At 39.2% G+C, this 15,663-nt stretch overlaps 1 protein-coding gene and 1 pseudogene across 1 annotated transcript in view; one reads left to right on the top strand and one right to left on the bottom strand.

Annotated features, from left to right (window-relative positions):
• Positions 1-5,462, bottom strand: part of FAM186A (family with sequence similarity 186, member A) — a 46,739-nt gene extending 41,277 nt beyond the window's left edge. The window contains exons 1-2 of the mRNA XM_006900264.1: positions 5,454-5,462; positions 4,695-4,914 (exon numbers count right to left, since the gene is read on the bottom strand). Coding sequence (XP_006900326.1) covers positions 4,695-4,914; positions 5,454-5,462 — 229 coding nt within the window. The remainder of the gene's footprint in view (positions 1-4,694; positions 4,915-5,453) is intronic.
• Positions 5,463-9,291: 3,829 nt separating this feature from the next.
• On the top strand, positions 9,292-9,726 carry LOC102877633 (annotated as a pseudogene).
• Positions 9,727-15,663: the final 5,937 nt, after the last annotated feature.

Raw genomic sequence — 15,663 nt, 5'->3', positions numbered from 1 at the left:
TTCATCCTGGAGAAGGTGAAACTAGGCTGCTCCTTGGAGTCAAGGATTCTGAAGTTTCGTCTGACATACTTTGGACGTATTACAAGGAGGGATCGATTCTTGGACAGGGACATCATGCTTGGGAGGGTGGAGGGAAAGTGCTTGAGAGGAAGACCCTCGATGAGATGGACTGATTCAGTCACTGGAACAATAGGGGTAGGTGTGTCAGAGACAATGGGGTTGGCACAGGATAGAGCAGGGTTTAGGGCTCTTTTACATGGGTCGCTATGAGTCACAGGTGACTTGATGGCACATAACAACAACAATTTATGCCATAGACTAGGATTTCTAAGTTTGGTCCCATTTTGTCTTATGATTCTTACGGTTTGGAGTTTTACTCTTAGGTCTCTGATCCATTTTTAGTTGATTTTTGTACATGGTGTTAGATATGGAACCTGTTTTAATTTTCTGCAGGTAGATGTCCACTTTTGCCAGCACCATTGAAGAGGTTGTTTCCCAATTGGATAGATTTTGATTCCTTGTGAAAAGGGTTGATTGATACAAATGACTGTAGGTAAATGGGTTAATTTCTAGATTTTTTATTCTATTCCATTGGTTTATGTGTCTGTTGTTGTACCAGTATCATGCTATTTTGGCTACTGCAGCTACATAGTTGATTTTGGGATCAGGGAGTGCTTTGCCTTCCAATTAATTTTTATTTTTTAGAAGAGCTTTGCTTATTTTAGGTCCCCTTCCTTTTCAAATACGCCTTTTCTACCTCTTTTAAAAATAAGTTTGGTATCTATACTGGGATTTGATTGAACGAGTACATTGCTGTTGGTAGGATTGTATGTTGTGTCTTTCTATATATGAACACGGAATATTTTCTCCTTTAGTTAGATCCCTTATTGTTCCTTGTAATAGTATTTTGTAGTTTTCCTTATAAAGGTATTTGTGTCTCTAGGTAAGTTTATTTCCAAGCATTTCATGTACATCTTTTCTTGGTTTTAAACCTTGCTCTGTTCAGACAACAGCATCCTCATCTAAGTATAGCTTTCACACAAGCACAGTTAAGAGTTCTGGATTTCCCATTCTTTTCATAGTTAGCCAAAATTTTTTATGAGCCATATAGTCAAATGTCTTTGCATAGTTTAGAAAACACAAATTGACTTCTTTCTTGTATTCTCTATTTTCAGCTGAGATCCATCTGAAATCAGCAATGATATCCCTCATGCCACATCCTCTTTTGAATTCAGTTTTAATTTCTGATAGTTCACTGTTCTGGCTTTTAAAAAATAATCTTCAGTAGGATTTTATTTACATGCTATTTTAATGATGGTGGTGTTGTTGTTGTTGTTATGTGCTGTCTAGTCACCTGCAATTCATAGCAACCCTATGCACAATAGCTCTGAACCCTGCACAATAGCTCTGGACCCTGCCTTTTCCTGAGCCAGTCACACCATCTCTGACACACCTGATTCCATTACCTCAGGCACTGTGTCAATCCATCTCATCCAGAGACTTCTGCTCCTGTGCCATCCCTCCACCCTTCCAAGCATGATGTCCCTCTCCAACGACTGCTCCCTCTGAGCAACATGTCGAAAAAATATGAGAGAGAGCTTAAAAATCTTTGCCTCCAAAGAACAACGTGGCTTCACCCTCTCCGGGACAAACCTGTTTGTTCTCTTAGCAGTCCATGGAATGTTCAATACTCTTCTCCAGCACCACAACTCAAAGGCATCAATTCTTCATCTTTAGTTATTGTCCAGTTTTCTGATGCATAGCAATTAATTGCGAAGACTATAGGCGTACCTTAGTCTCTGAACTGACATCTTGGTCTTCAGCACTTTGTAGAGGTCCCTAACAGCAGACTTTCCTAATGCAATTTGTCTTTTGATTTCCTGATTATTAGTGTCAAGAGTTGTTGTTGAAAAGAAAAAGAGTTGTTGTTGAGTACTGTAGAGTTATAACCAACCCATAGTTACCCACCAGCAGGTTTTCAGAGGCAGTTAATTGCATGGTAGGAGACTGCCCATACTTCTCCCACAGAACAGCTCAGTGGCCTCAAATTGCATGTCTTCAGGATTGCAGCACAGCTTCTAGCCACTAAGCCACTAGAGCTCCATCCATTTCCTAAATATCATGAGTCCGGAAACTCTATGAACTTTGATAAATGTCAATAGTTGTAGAGGGCCTTCAGGCCTTTTGTTAATAGGGTCTCTATGAGTCGTGCTTGACTCAAAGGCAATCAACAACAACAGTGTCAAGAGTGTTGACTGTGGAAACAAGCAAGCTGAAATTGTTAATAATCTAAGTCTCTTCTCTGTCTTTCATGATGCTGCCAATTGGCCCAGTCATGAAAATCATTATTTTCTTGAGCTTCAATCCATATTGAAGATTCCATTCCTTAATCTTCTGCAGCGAACGTTTCAGGTTCTCTTCACTTTCTGTGAGCAAAATTGTGTCATCTGCATAATCCAGGTTGTTTATTAGTCTTCTTCCAATTCTGATGCCACATTCCTTCTCATAAAGTCCAGCCTCCTGAATGATCTGTTCTGCATGTAGATTGAAAGGGAATGGAGACAGGATTCATCCATGATGCACTCTTTTCCTATTCATGCAGTATTTTCTTGCTCTCTTCTTACCACTGTTTCCTAGTCCAAGCATAGATTTCTCATGAGCACAATCAAGTGTTCTGGAATTCCCATTTTTCTCAATAGCTACAATTTATTGTGATCCACACAGTCAAATGCCTTTGTATAGCCAATGAAACACAGATAGACATTCCTGTGGTACTCTCTGGTTTCAGCCAGATCCATCTGACATTGACTATGATATCCCTAATGCTACAGCCTCTTCTTAACTCCACTTGTATTTCTGGTAGTTCCCTGTCAGTGTATGGTTCCAGTCATTTTTGGATACTCTTCAGCAAGCTTTTGCTTGCATGTGATTATCAGTGATATTGTTTGACAATTTCCACACGCTAATGGATCACCTCTTTTTGGAAAGGTAATAAATATGGATCTTTTCCACTCAGTTGGGTAAGTAATTGTCCTCCAGATTTCTGTACATAACCTGGTGAGCACATCCAGGGCTGTATCTGTGTGTTGAAATTCAACTGGTATTCTGTTAATTCCTGGGGCCTTGTTTTTGGTCTGGGCCTGTAGTGTAGCTTGAACTTCTTCCTTTATTACCATTAATTCTTTTTTTTTTTTAATTACCATGATTCTTGATCGCTTACTACTTCCTGAAATGATTCCGTGTCAGGCTTTTTTTTGGTACAATGACTCAGTGTACCTTACTTACATCTTCTTTTGATGTTTCCTGATCATTCAAGATTTTGCCTATAAAATCCATCAGTATTTCAACTTGAGGCTTGAATTTATTTTTCACTTATTTTAGTTTGAGAAATGCCCAGTGATTTTTTTCTTCCCTTTTTATTTTCTAACTCCAGCTTTTTTTACATTTCATTATAAAACTTTGCAGTATCTTTTGTCCTTTGATATCTTCTGTTCTTCTCTTTTACTTTGACCTTTCTTCTCTTTGATGTTGTTATTGACTCAGAAGCAACCTATAGCTACCCTCCAGCAGATTTTCAGAGGCAGTTTAATCACATGGGAGGAGATTGCCTTTCTCCTCTGGAGCAGCTGCTGGATAAGTCCCTCTGCCTTTGGGATTGCAATGCAGCTCCTTACCACTAGCTAGAGCTTCTTTTGTTTAGGCTTCTCAATATTCTCGCAAAATTTTCAGTCTCTTTTGGTATTCAGTTTGCTCTTTTCTTTTTCTCCTATCTTTTTATGACCACTTGCTTTCTTCATGGATGATATCCTGAATATCATTCCACAACTCATCTGATCTCCAGTTATTAGTGTTCAATGCCTCAAACTTATTCTTGAGATAGTTTATATATGTTGTTATTGTTAGGTGTCATCAAGTCCACTACAATGCATAATGACCCTATGAACGATGGATCTGAAATTATAATAGATACTATGAGCAAAGATTTAGAAGAGCAAAAGATAATAGTGTCATGGGAGTGAGGAATGGCAATTGTCAAAGAACAACTTATTTTAAGGTTTGAAGCAGACAATGGTGGAAAATCTTCCAAGGAAAAGGATGGTAAGCATAAAGATACTAGTAAAAAAAGTAAACAGTTTTCATTGGATTGATTCTATTTGATGGTGACCCTATATGTGTCAGAATTGAGCGATGCTCCCCAGTGTTATCAATGGCTGTTTTATTGGAAGTCGATCACGAGGTCTTTCTTCTGTAGCACCTCAGAATAGACTTGACCTCCAGGCGTTGAGCATTAGCCATTTTTACCACCCAGAGACTGCAAAGAAAAACCAAATTAAAAATGCAAATTCATTGCTACTGAGCTGGAACCAACTCATAGCTAAGCTGCCAGGGGTTTTCAGAGGCTGTAAATCACACAAGAAGAGGATGCCTATCTTACTTCTACAGAGTCACTGGTGGATTTGACACACCAGCAAGGGGCTGCCTTTAGGTTAGCAGGACAACTCTCTACTCCCTAGGCCACCAGAACAGTTGACATTAAGTGAGGAAGCCAGTATTTTTTCTTATTTTAGTCTTATTAGAACAGAGAAAACTGAAGTAGTTTTCTAACTAGTCTTTCAAAATTTGCTTATAAATTCTGTTCTCTGGCCTTTTAATTAAACTTGTGGATTTATTCTAAACCACTTCTGGAAACTTACTCCATTCATCCAGCCAGATCATGATTTGGCCAAGGATCTTTTCTCTAGAAAGAAGACTTAGAGAAAAAGCAGAGATTTTCTCTATAATATTGTTTCTTCGTTTTTTGTTAGCATCTACAATGGAGACTTTATTTCCAAGGACCACTTTCTGATCAACAGAATAGCGATTTATTATCCGCTGCACATTGCACAATATGTCATTCAGCTGCATATCAATATCCTATCAGAATAAGAAAGAAAATACATTAATCAATAAATTCTCAATTTTAAATTCTCAACTTAGCAATAAACTTGGGTAACTTTATGCTTTTTCTTTTATTGTTGTAAAAGAAATAAAATTTTAAAACATCAACTTAACCATGTTTAAGTGTACAATTCAATGACATTAATTATATCCATTATCCTGTGCACAGAAGAGTGAACTCTGCAAGCCTTCGGTATGGATAGCATCTCAATGTCAAGAAAACAAAAATTCTCACCACTGGACCAATAGGCAACATCCAGATAGAGAAAAGATTGAAACTATAAACAACTTCATCTTACTTGGATCCACAATCAATACACTTGGTACCAGTAGTCAAGAGATCAGGAGATGTATTGCACTGACAAAGTCTACAGCCAGGGACCTCTCCAAATTACTAAGGAGCAATGATATTAGTTTGAGTACTAAGGTGTGCTTAACTCAGACCATGGTCTTTTCAATCACTTGCTATGCTGCTGAAAGCGGGGCAATGAGGCTGGAGGTTTTGTCTTGCATACTTTAGGCATGGTGTTTGGAAAGGCTATTCCTTGGAGAAGGATATCATGCTTGGAAAGGTGAGGTGACAGTGAGGGTGAGGAAGACCCTCAAGTAAGTGAACTGACACAATAACTGCAATAATGGGTTCAAGTGTATCACAAACTGTGAGGCTGCACAGGTAGGACAGGTTTCAGATCTGCTCAAAGGGTCTTTGAGTTGTACTAGACTCAATGACTCCTAATAAACAACAAAAACATATTGTACAAATATCACCTTCATTTTATTCTAAACAAATTTCATCATCCCAAAGAGAAACCTGAGACCCCGTAAGCAGTAAAGTTCTTCTTCCCAGACACTGGGAATTCCTAATGCATTTGCCTACCCTAGATAATTCATATAGTGTGTCTTAGTTATTTCTTGCTGTAATAACAAAGATGCTACTCGTTTTTGGGGTTTTTTGTGGTTTTTTAAAAAATGTTATTATTTTTTGTTTGTGTACAGTCAAATAAGATCTGACTGGTACAGGAGGAGATTGTCCCTCCTTATCCAGTAGGGCGTCTGGTGGATTCAAATCATGTACTTCTGGAATTGCAGTGCAGCTTCTTGCCACTATGCCACCATAGATACTACTTGCAATTGGCATTGTTGTTGTTGTTATGTGCCGTTGAGTCGCTTGCAACTCATAGTGACCCTATGTACAACAGCCCAAACGTCTGCTCTGTCCTGTGCCAATTGCACTGTCTCCAATACACCCATTCCGAGTACCCCAGTCACTGAATCAATCCACCTCATAGAGGGCCTTCCCCTCCTGCACTGTCCCTCCACCCTACCAAGCATGATGTCCCTCTCCAAGGACCAGTCTCTCCTTACAACATGTCCAAAGTATGTCAGACGAAGCCTCAGAATCCTTGCCTCCATTAACAACTGGAAAATTTCTTTTCTTATAGTTTAGAATTCCAACATCAGGATGGAAGCCCTAGGGAGCTCAGTGACCTAGTGGTAAAGGCTCACACTGGCAACCTAAAGGTGGTTGTTGTTAGGTGCTGTCAAGTCAAGTACAATTCATAGCAACCCTATGAACAATGGATCTGAATCCCATCCTATCCTGTGCCAGCCTTACACTTCCTGACACACTAGAGCCCACTGCGGCTGTAGTCATTCCACCTGGTTGAGGGTCTTCCTCTCCTTTGCCAATCCTGCACCCTTCCAAGAATTATGTCCCTTTCCAAAGAGTAGTCCTTCCTAGCAACATGCACAAAATATGTGAGACTAAACTTAATCATTCCTGCCTCCGAAGAGCACTCCAGCTGCACCCTCTCCAAGACACATTTGTTTGTTCTTTTGGCAGTCCATGAGATATTCAGTGCTCTTCTCCAACACCACAGCTCAAAGGAATCAATTCCTCTTTTGTCATCTTTTTCACTGTCCAGCACTGAGATGCATAGCAAGGGATCAAAAAGACCATGGCCTAAATCAGATGCACCTTAGTCCTTAAACTAACATCAGTTGATTGTCAACCTAAGAAAAATGTGTGTCAGCCTTCACCCTTCCCAGCATCATATATCCTTCTCCAAGAAATAGCCACTCCTAGTAACATGCTAGCTGCACCATCTCCAAGACATATCTGATCGTTCCCTTGACCATCCATGGGGTATGTGCTCTTCTCCAACACCACAACTCACCAGCTGTTCCTCTGAAGGAAGATGGACAATCTCCTCCTCTGTGATTAACTGATTCTGAAAACCTGCTGGAGAGTCAGCTATGGGTCATTTCCAATTGCATCCAAGATACACAACAAAAAGCCCTAGGGAAAGACCTGTACTCTTGTTCTCCCTCATGCTCTTGCTAACCACCTTGTGATTCTTCCTTGGTGATACTAAATCGTTCTTCTCCCTCTCAACCCCTTCATCATCATGGTGTTGTTGTTGTTGTATACCATCAAGTCATTCTGACCCATAGCTGACCCACCAGCAGCTTTTCAGAGGCAGTTAATGTCACAGGAGGAGACTGCCCGTCCTTCTCCAATGGAGTAGTTGGTGGCCTCAAACCATGTGCCTTCAGGATTGCAGCACATCTTCTTGCCACTAAGCCATTATAGTGTTTCTCTCACTGGAAAGAAAAAGCCACACTCACAGGAAATTCCCTTTATATAGGAATGTGGTTGAATAAAGGAACTCTGGTGGCCTAATGGTAAGAATTTACACTGCATTCCTAAAGGCACACAATTCAAATCCACAGCTGCTCTGCTGCAGAATTATGGGTAATTCCCTCCATATGATCTGCTGCCTCTGAAACTCTGCTGGAGGGTCAGCAATGGTTCAATAGGATTGAATATTCAATCAATGGTTGAATAGGATTAAGAATTTTAATCTCTTTCCAACTATTTAGTTTATCAGATCAATTTCAGACCACAAAAATTGGGAGAAGTCTGCAACTTCTCACCTTTGGCTTTAATAGTATATTATAAAAAAAATAGTATATTATCAGGTATTCCTTGTATGCCTATGGATAGGATTCTATCACTCACAGTACTTCATGACAGATCTTGAAATGTTTTTGATGAGAAATGTGACAGCATTATGCTTCAATTTGTTATTTCTAATAAATCATATGATTGTCTGATTAAAAATGGCCAGTACCAGTCCATCACAGTTCACTGTACCTAGGATGACAGCCATTATGTGGTTTCATTTTTGACAACTTGCAATTTTCCTGGATTCATGCTTTGTACATTTTATGTTTTAATTACTAATGGATATTTGCAGCTAGCTTCTCCTCATATATTAGTGCCTTCCAATCTGAGGGACTGGAATTTTAATCAATATAGATTACATCTTAACAAAATCCTCACCACTGGACCAATAGGCAACATCACAATTTATAAAAGATTGAAGTTGTCAATTAATTCCTTTAATTTGGATCCACAAATAGTAGTAGTAATTGTTGTTGTTGTTATGTGCCATCGAGTCACTTGCGATTCATAGCGACCCTATGTACAACAGCCCTAAACTCTTCTCTGTCCTATGCCAATCGCACTGTCCCCAATACACCCATCCCAATTACCCCAGTCACTGAATCAATTCACCTCATAGAGAGCCTTCCTCTCCTGCGCTGTCCTCCACTCTACCAAGCATGATGTCCCTCTCCAAGGACTGGTCCCTCCTTACATGTCCCAAGTATGTTAGATGAAGCCTCAGAATCCTTACCTCCAAGGAGCTGCCCAGTTTATCCCTATTCAGGATGAATCTGTTTGTTTTCCTAGCAGTCCATGGTACCCTCAATACTCTTCTCCAGCACTACAGCTCAAAGGTATCAATTCTCCTTCTAACCTTCCTAGGCATCAATTCTCTTTCTATCCTCCCTAGTCATTGTCCAACTTTGTGATGCATAACAAATGATTGCAAAGACCATGGCCTGTATCAGACGCACCTTCATCTCCATAGAGACACTATGGCTCTTCAATACTTTGGAGAGGTCCCTAACAGCAGACTTTTCCATCGCAATACGTCTTTTAATTTCCTGGCTACTGGTACCAAGAGTGTTGACTATGGAGCCAAGCAAGCTAAAGTTGTGAACAATCTCAATTTCTTCACCATCCATCCTGATGCTATCAGTTGGTCCAGTAGTGAGAATCTTTGTCTTCTTGACATTGAGCCTCAGTCCATACTGAAGGTTGCAGTCCTTGACCCTCTGCAAAAAGTGCATGAGGTCCTCCTCAGTTTCAGCAAGCAGGGTTGTGCCATCTGCATAACACAGATTGTTGATAGATCTTCCACCAAGTTGTTGTTAGGCACCTTTAAATCAATTATAACTCATTTTTCGCCACCTGTGGCCATCACTGAAGTGGCAGCAACCAAAATGAAGTTCAATCTTTCTGTGACTTCTGACCAGAGCAAAACCTGTGAAAGGCATTTCTATGCACCTTCTCACATTTGAAGAAAGATTATGTTTTGTTCCTCTGTCCAAGGAGCTGAAATACAGAGGAAATACAATGTGTGACCCATGCCCAACCAAAAGGATGATGAAGTATGAGGGCACTGTAAAGGTCAGCAAACTGGCAAAGTAGACCAGGTTTACAGGAAGAAATGTGTCATCTACATTGAATGGTGCAGAGAGAAAAACCTAATGGCACTGCTGTCCAAGTGGGCATCCACCCCAGCAGGGTGATTATCACTAAGCTAAAGCTGGATAAAGACAGAAAAAAAGATCCTTGAACATAAAGCCAAATCTCGCCAAGTTGGAAGAGAAAAGGTCAAATACAAGGAAGACACAATTGAGAAGATGCAGGAGTAAAATATTATTAACACAACTTCATTAAAAACTGTAAATGGGGGAAAAATTAACTGTAACTCATAGTAACCTTGTCAACAATGGATCTGAACCCTGCCCTACCTGTGTCATCTTCATCATCTCTGCCACACTCAATCCCATTGTTACAGTCACTGTCAGTCCATCCCTTTGAGGATCTTCCTCTCCTCTGACCCTCTATTTTCCAAGCATGATGCCCTTTTCTAAAGACTGGCCCCTCCTACGTGAGGCAAGTTTCACTACCTTTCCTGCTAAGAAGCACACTGGCTACATGTTCTCCAAGACATGTTAGTTTGTTCTCTTAGTAGTCCATGTGAAATTTAGTACTCTTCTCCAGCACCACAACTCAAAGGAACCAATCATTCTTCTGTCATCTTTATTCACTGGCCACCTTTCAGATGCAAAACAAGTAATTGAAAAGACCATGGTTTGGATCAAGTACACTTTAGTATTTAAACTGGCATCTTTGCTTTTTAGCCCTTTGGCAAAGTCCTTGACTAGAGACTTTCCCAAAACAACACATCTTCTCAATGTGAGCCACAATTTGTTATAATTCAAACAGTCAAATGCCTTTGCATAGCTGATAAAACACAAACAGACATCCTTCTGGTATTCTCTGCTTTCAGCCAAGATCCATCTGACATCAGCAATTATATTCCTGGTGCCACAGCCAGTCAAAAAATTAAAAGACATGTTGCGCCAGGAAATTCTGCTGTTAAGAACTTCTCCACAATGCTAAAAAGCAAGGATGTCTGTTTAAAGAGTAAAGTGAAACTAGGGTGCTCCTTAGAAGCAAGGATGGTGAAATTTTGTCTCATGTCATTTGCTATGTTGTCAAGAGGAGCCCTAATCCTTGGGAAAAGATATCATATTAGGCAAGGTAGGATTAGAGGAAGACCTTCAACAAGATGGATTAACACAGTGACCGTAACAACATGTTTTAGCACATAGGAGGTTGTGAGAATTGAGCAGGATAAGGCAAGGTTCAGATCTTTTGTTTATAGAGTCACTATGAGTCACATCTAACCATAACAATTTATCAGATCATGGAGGATCATTACATAGCTTTTGCTTTATATCCTGTTGTTGTTATGTGTCATTAAGTCGACTACAACTCATAGCTACTCTATGAACAACAGATATGAGCCCTGTCCTAACCTGTTCCATCCTCATTTTCTCTGACAAACTTAAACCTATTGCTACTGTCACTGTGTCAGTCCGTCCGGTTGAGGGTCTTCTTTTCTTTCATTGACCTTTCCAAGCACGAAATCCCTCACCATGGAATAGCCTCTGTTAGTAACATGTCCAAAGTATGTGAGACAAAGCTTTGCCATGGAATGGAAACAAATACAGATCTCTTCCAAACAGTCAAGCAGGCAGGTGTCCGCCATATTTCCTGACACAGATAGATGAACACATCCATTCAATTAATCTGGTAGTTGAAACATGGCAATTTGTGTCCCATTAATTTCTGGGGCCTTATTTTTCTGTGTGTGTTTCACAACAATTTAATGTGATAAATAAAATTTGCCCATTTCATTTATGTAGAAAGCAAAATTCTTTTTTTTTTTGGCATTTTGCATTTAGTTTTATAATGTCATACATTATTGAAATATTCCTCAAGGGAAAAATAAGTGGCAACTTGAAATTCCTATTGATGGAAGGATAAATTTGGTTTGTATTTCTTTTTTGCTTCTTTTTAAGCCTCAGGATCTTTTCCATTTTTTCAGAAATTAATTTTTTATATTAAAGTTTACAGAGACTTTGGATTTCCATTCATTCATTGTTGCACACTTTACTCCCTCCCTGCCCATCCCTCCCACCCCCAGTTCTCTTTTCTCTTTGAAAAGTAAAAAAAGGTGAGCTCTGGTGGCCTAGTGGCAAGAAGCTGCACTGCAATCCCAGAGGTGCGCGATTCAAATTCACCCGATTCTCTGCTGAAGAAGGAGAAGTAATTGCCTCCTGTACCAGTCAGATCCGATTTGACCGTACACACATAAAAAATAATAATGCTTTTAAAAAGAGAAAAGTAAAAAAAAAATTTCTTTCATTGTTATACAATCCCTTCCCCCACCCCAGTTCACTCCACTATGCAGCTTTCATTCTGGACTCTTGTCATGAAAATAATACCTAATCATAAAGAGTTCTCACCCTCATCTGTTTTAATGTTGTATATATTATTTAGCCCTTTTTAGCTTTCCCCAACTCCGATGTCAGTCACGCATTACAACAGTAGCACTATGCAGTATTTGTCCTTTTGTGACTGAGATATTTCACTCAGCATGATGTCCTCCAGGGTCATCCATTTTGTATAATATTTCATGAGTTCCTTGTTTTTCAATGCAGTGTAGTAGTCTATTTTGTGAATATACCGCAGATTTTCTATCCATTCGTTTGTTGATGGGCACTTGGGTTATTTCAAACTCTTTGCTATTGTGAACAAAGCTGCAGTAAACATGAGTGAGCATATATATATCTGCTTGGGTGGCAGTTCTGACTTCCAAAGATATATATTATATAATAGATAATATAAAGGTATATTACTAATAGTGGAATTGCTGGCTCAAATGGTATTTCTATTTCTAACTTTTTGAGAAAGTGCCATACTGCCTTCCATAATGGTTATACCTTTTTACACTCTCACCAACAGTAAATAGGGGTTCCAGTTTCTCTGCAAACTCACCAGTGTTTCTTGTTTGCTGTTCTGTTAAATTTTACAATTCTTACTACAGTGAGATGATATCTCATAGTTATTTTGATTTGCATCTCTCTTAGAGCTAGGGATTTTGAACATTGCTTCATGTGTTTGTTCACCATCTGAATATCTTCTTTGCTGAAGTGTCTGTTCATATCCTATGCCCATTTTGCAATTGGTTTGTTTAGCCTGTTGTGGTGCTCAAAAATTTTATTTATTCTAGATATAAATCCCTTAACAGACATGTCATTATCAAATCTTTTTTCCCAGTCTGTGGCTTCCCTTTTTACGCTGTTGGGAGAAATTTTTGGATGTGCATAGGGATTTGATTCTTAGAAGGGATCATTTATCTATTTAATTCTCTCATGGTTGTAGGTTTTTCAGGATTCTTGGAAGACAGTTTATGTTGTGGATTAGGACTCCTAAAGTTCTACCAAGCTTTTCTTTAATGAAATTTATAGTCCTTGGTTTTAGTCCTAGGTCCTTGATCCACTTTGAGTTGGTTTTTGAGTATGGAGTGAGGTGTAGATCTTGCTTGAGTTTTTATAGATATTTTTCCAATTTTGCCAATCGTTAGTTAAAAAAAAGCTGTCATTTCCCCACTTAACTGATTTCATCTCCTTGTCAAAAATCAGTTGACCATAGGTAGATGGGCTGATTTCTGTATTCTCAATTCTATTCCATTGATCTATGTATCTGTCATTGCAACCAGTACATGCTGCCTTGACCACTATGGCAGTGTAGTAGGATTAGAAATCAGGGAGTGAGTGGACCCCGCACCCCGGCCTTAGTTTCACTTTTTGCTTTTGCTCCACTGCGGAGGGAAGGCAGGATGGGAGTGCCAACAAGATGGCGGATGGGGAGCTGAACGTGGATAGTCTCATCACCCGATTGCTGGAGGAACTCTACTATGCTTAGTGGTAATGGCGGGAGCTGCGGCCCAGCGGGAGCTGCATCACTACTGACCTGCCCTCGGGTTGACTCAGCAATTCTGGTAAATCACCACCTGTAGCAGAATCATCACCTGTACTAGCCACCCTAGAGGAAATCGCTGAGATGCAAAGGAAAAATGAGCTGAAACTCAAGATAAAGGAAGAACATCTTGCTGCTTTGCAGTTTGAAGGCTGCAGCACTTCCATGATACATCTTCAAGTTTATGTGATCATGTACGGCTGGGCATGGTTGATGGCAGTGCATCTAAATTCCAGGGTAGATCTCCATAATAGTCTATGTGTTTCCTACTGCCAAAGGGGCCCTTTAGAGTAGTGAGAGAAGACCTTCACCCTGAAACCCACAGCGTCCCTTTTCAGCAGGAAGTAGCTAAGAGAATACGCCATCCCCTTTTCCTTATGAATCAGGGTGAAGTCTCTCTCAGGAAGGAGAGATGGGGAATGGCAAGGGACACACTGACAAGGGAGATTGATCAGAACTGGCTTTGGCGGGCACTGTGGCAATTGGACAATTAAAACAGACATGGGGGAGAGGAACGGACTGGGGAGAAGGGTGGAGAAAGCAGTGCAACAATGAATGAATGAAAACCCAAAATCTCTGTAAATGTTCATTAAAACTAATAAAACTTAATTTAGAAAAAAAAGAAATCAGGGAGTGAGATGCCTTCCACCTTGTTTCTCTTTTTAAGGAGTGCTTTGTTTATTTGGGACCTCTTCCCATTCCAAATGAAATTGAAGATTACCTTTTCCATTTAGTTGAGGAATGGAATTGGTATTTGTATTGGGATTGTATTGAACAAATAAACGGCCTTTGGTAGTATTGTCATTTTCACAATATTGATTCTTCCTATCCATGAGCAAGGGATATTCTTCCATTTCTCTGGGTCTCTTTTTGTTTCTTGTAGTAAAGTTTTGTAATTTTCTTTGAACAGACCCTTTGTGCTTCTGGTTAGATTTACTCCCTAGTATTTAATCTTGTGATTAGCTATTATGAACGGTATTGTTTTCTGAGCTCCAGCTCTGTATTCTCTTTGTCACTGTAGAGAAAGCAAACTGATTTTTGTATGTTGATTTTGTATCCTGCCACTTTGCTAAATTGGTCAACTATATCCAGTAGTTTTCTTGTTGAGTCTTTAGGGCTTTCCAAGTATATCATCTCATATCATCTGCATATAGAGATCATTTACCTCCTCTTTGCCAATTTGGATACCTCTTATTTCCTTCTCTTGTCTAACTGCTATCACTAAGTCTTCCAGTACAATACTGAATAGAAGATAGTGAGCATCCTTGCCTAGTTCCTGTTCTCAAAAGGAATGCCTTTAATCTCTCTCAATTGAGAACAATGTTGGATCTTGGGTTTGCATATATACTTTTTACTATGTTGAAGAAATTCCCCTCTATCCTATTTTGTTGAATGTTTTAATCAGAAAATTGTGTTGGATTTTGTCAAAGACCTTTTCTGCATAAACTGATAGGATCATGTGGTTCTTGTTCTTTGCTTTGTTAATGTGATGAATTACATTAATTGTTTTCATGTGTTAAGCCTAACCTCTTGCATACCTGTTATGAATCCCACTTGGTCATGGTGAATTTTTTTTTTATGTATCGTTGGATTCTGTTGGCAAGGATTTAGTCAAGATTTTTGCAGCTATGTTCATGAGAGATACTGGCCTATAGTTTTCTATTTTGGTGGTGGCTTTAGTATCAAGGATATGTTTGCTTCATAGAATGAGTCTGAAAGGATTCCATCTTTTTCTATTTCCTGAAATAGTTTATGTAGAATTGGTTACAGTTCTTCTCAGAATGTTTGATAAAATTCACTTGTAAAACCATCTGCTACAGGGCTTTTTTGGCTGGAAGTTGTTTTATTACCTTTTCAATTTCTTCTTTTGTAATGAGTCTGGTTCAGGTGTTCAATTTCGGTTTATGTCAGTTTAGGTAGGTTGTGATTTTCTAAGTATCTGTCCATTTCCTCTAGGTTTTCATATTTGTTTGAGGATAGTTTTTCCTAATATTCCATTGTTAGTCTTTTTCTTTTTGTTGGTTCTGTTGTGATGTTACCTGTTTCAACTCTTATTCAGATTATTTGTTTTTCCTTCATTAGTTTTGCTAGTGGTTTGTCCATTTTATTGACATTATCGAAGAACCAGCTCCTAGTTTTGTTGATGGTTTCAATTGTTTGGGGGTTTTTCTTCTATTTCATTTATTTCTGCCCAAATTTTTATAATTTCAGGGTTTTTTTAGAGGTGTCAGGTTTTCTTGCTGTTCTTTTTCAAT

This window comes from Elephantulus edwardii, unplaced genomic scaffold (genome assembly GCF_000299155.1).
Source record: "Elephantulus edwardii isolate Elephantulus edwardi_28Jun2011 unplaced genomic scaffold, EleEdw1.0 scaffold00278, whole genome shotgun sequence".
NCBI classification, from domain to species: domain Eukaryota; kingdom Metazoa; phylum Chordata; class Mammalia; order Macroscelidea; family Macroscelididae; genus Elephantulus; species Elephantulus edwardii.
The sequence above is the reverse complement of the archived record's forward strand: the minus strand, read 5'-3'. Positions and strand labels throughout refer to the sequence as shown.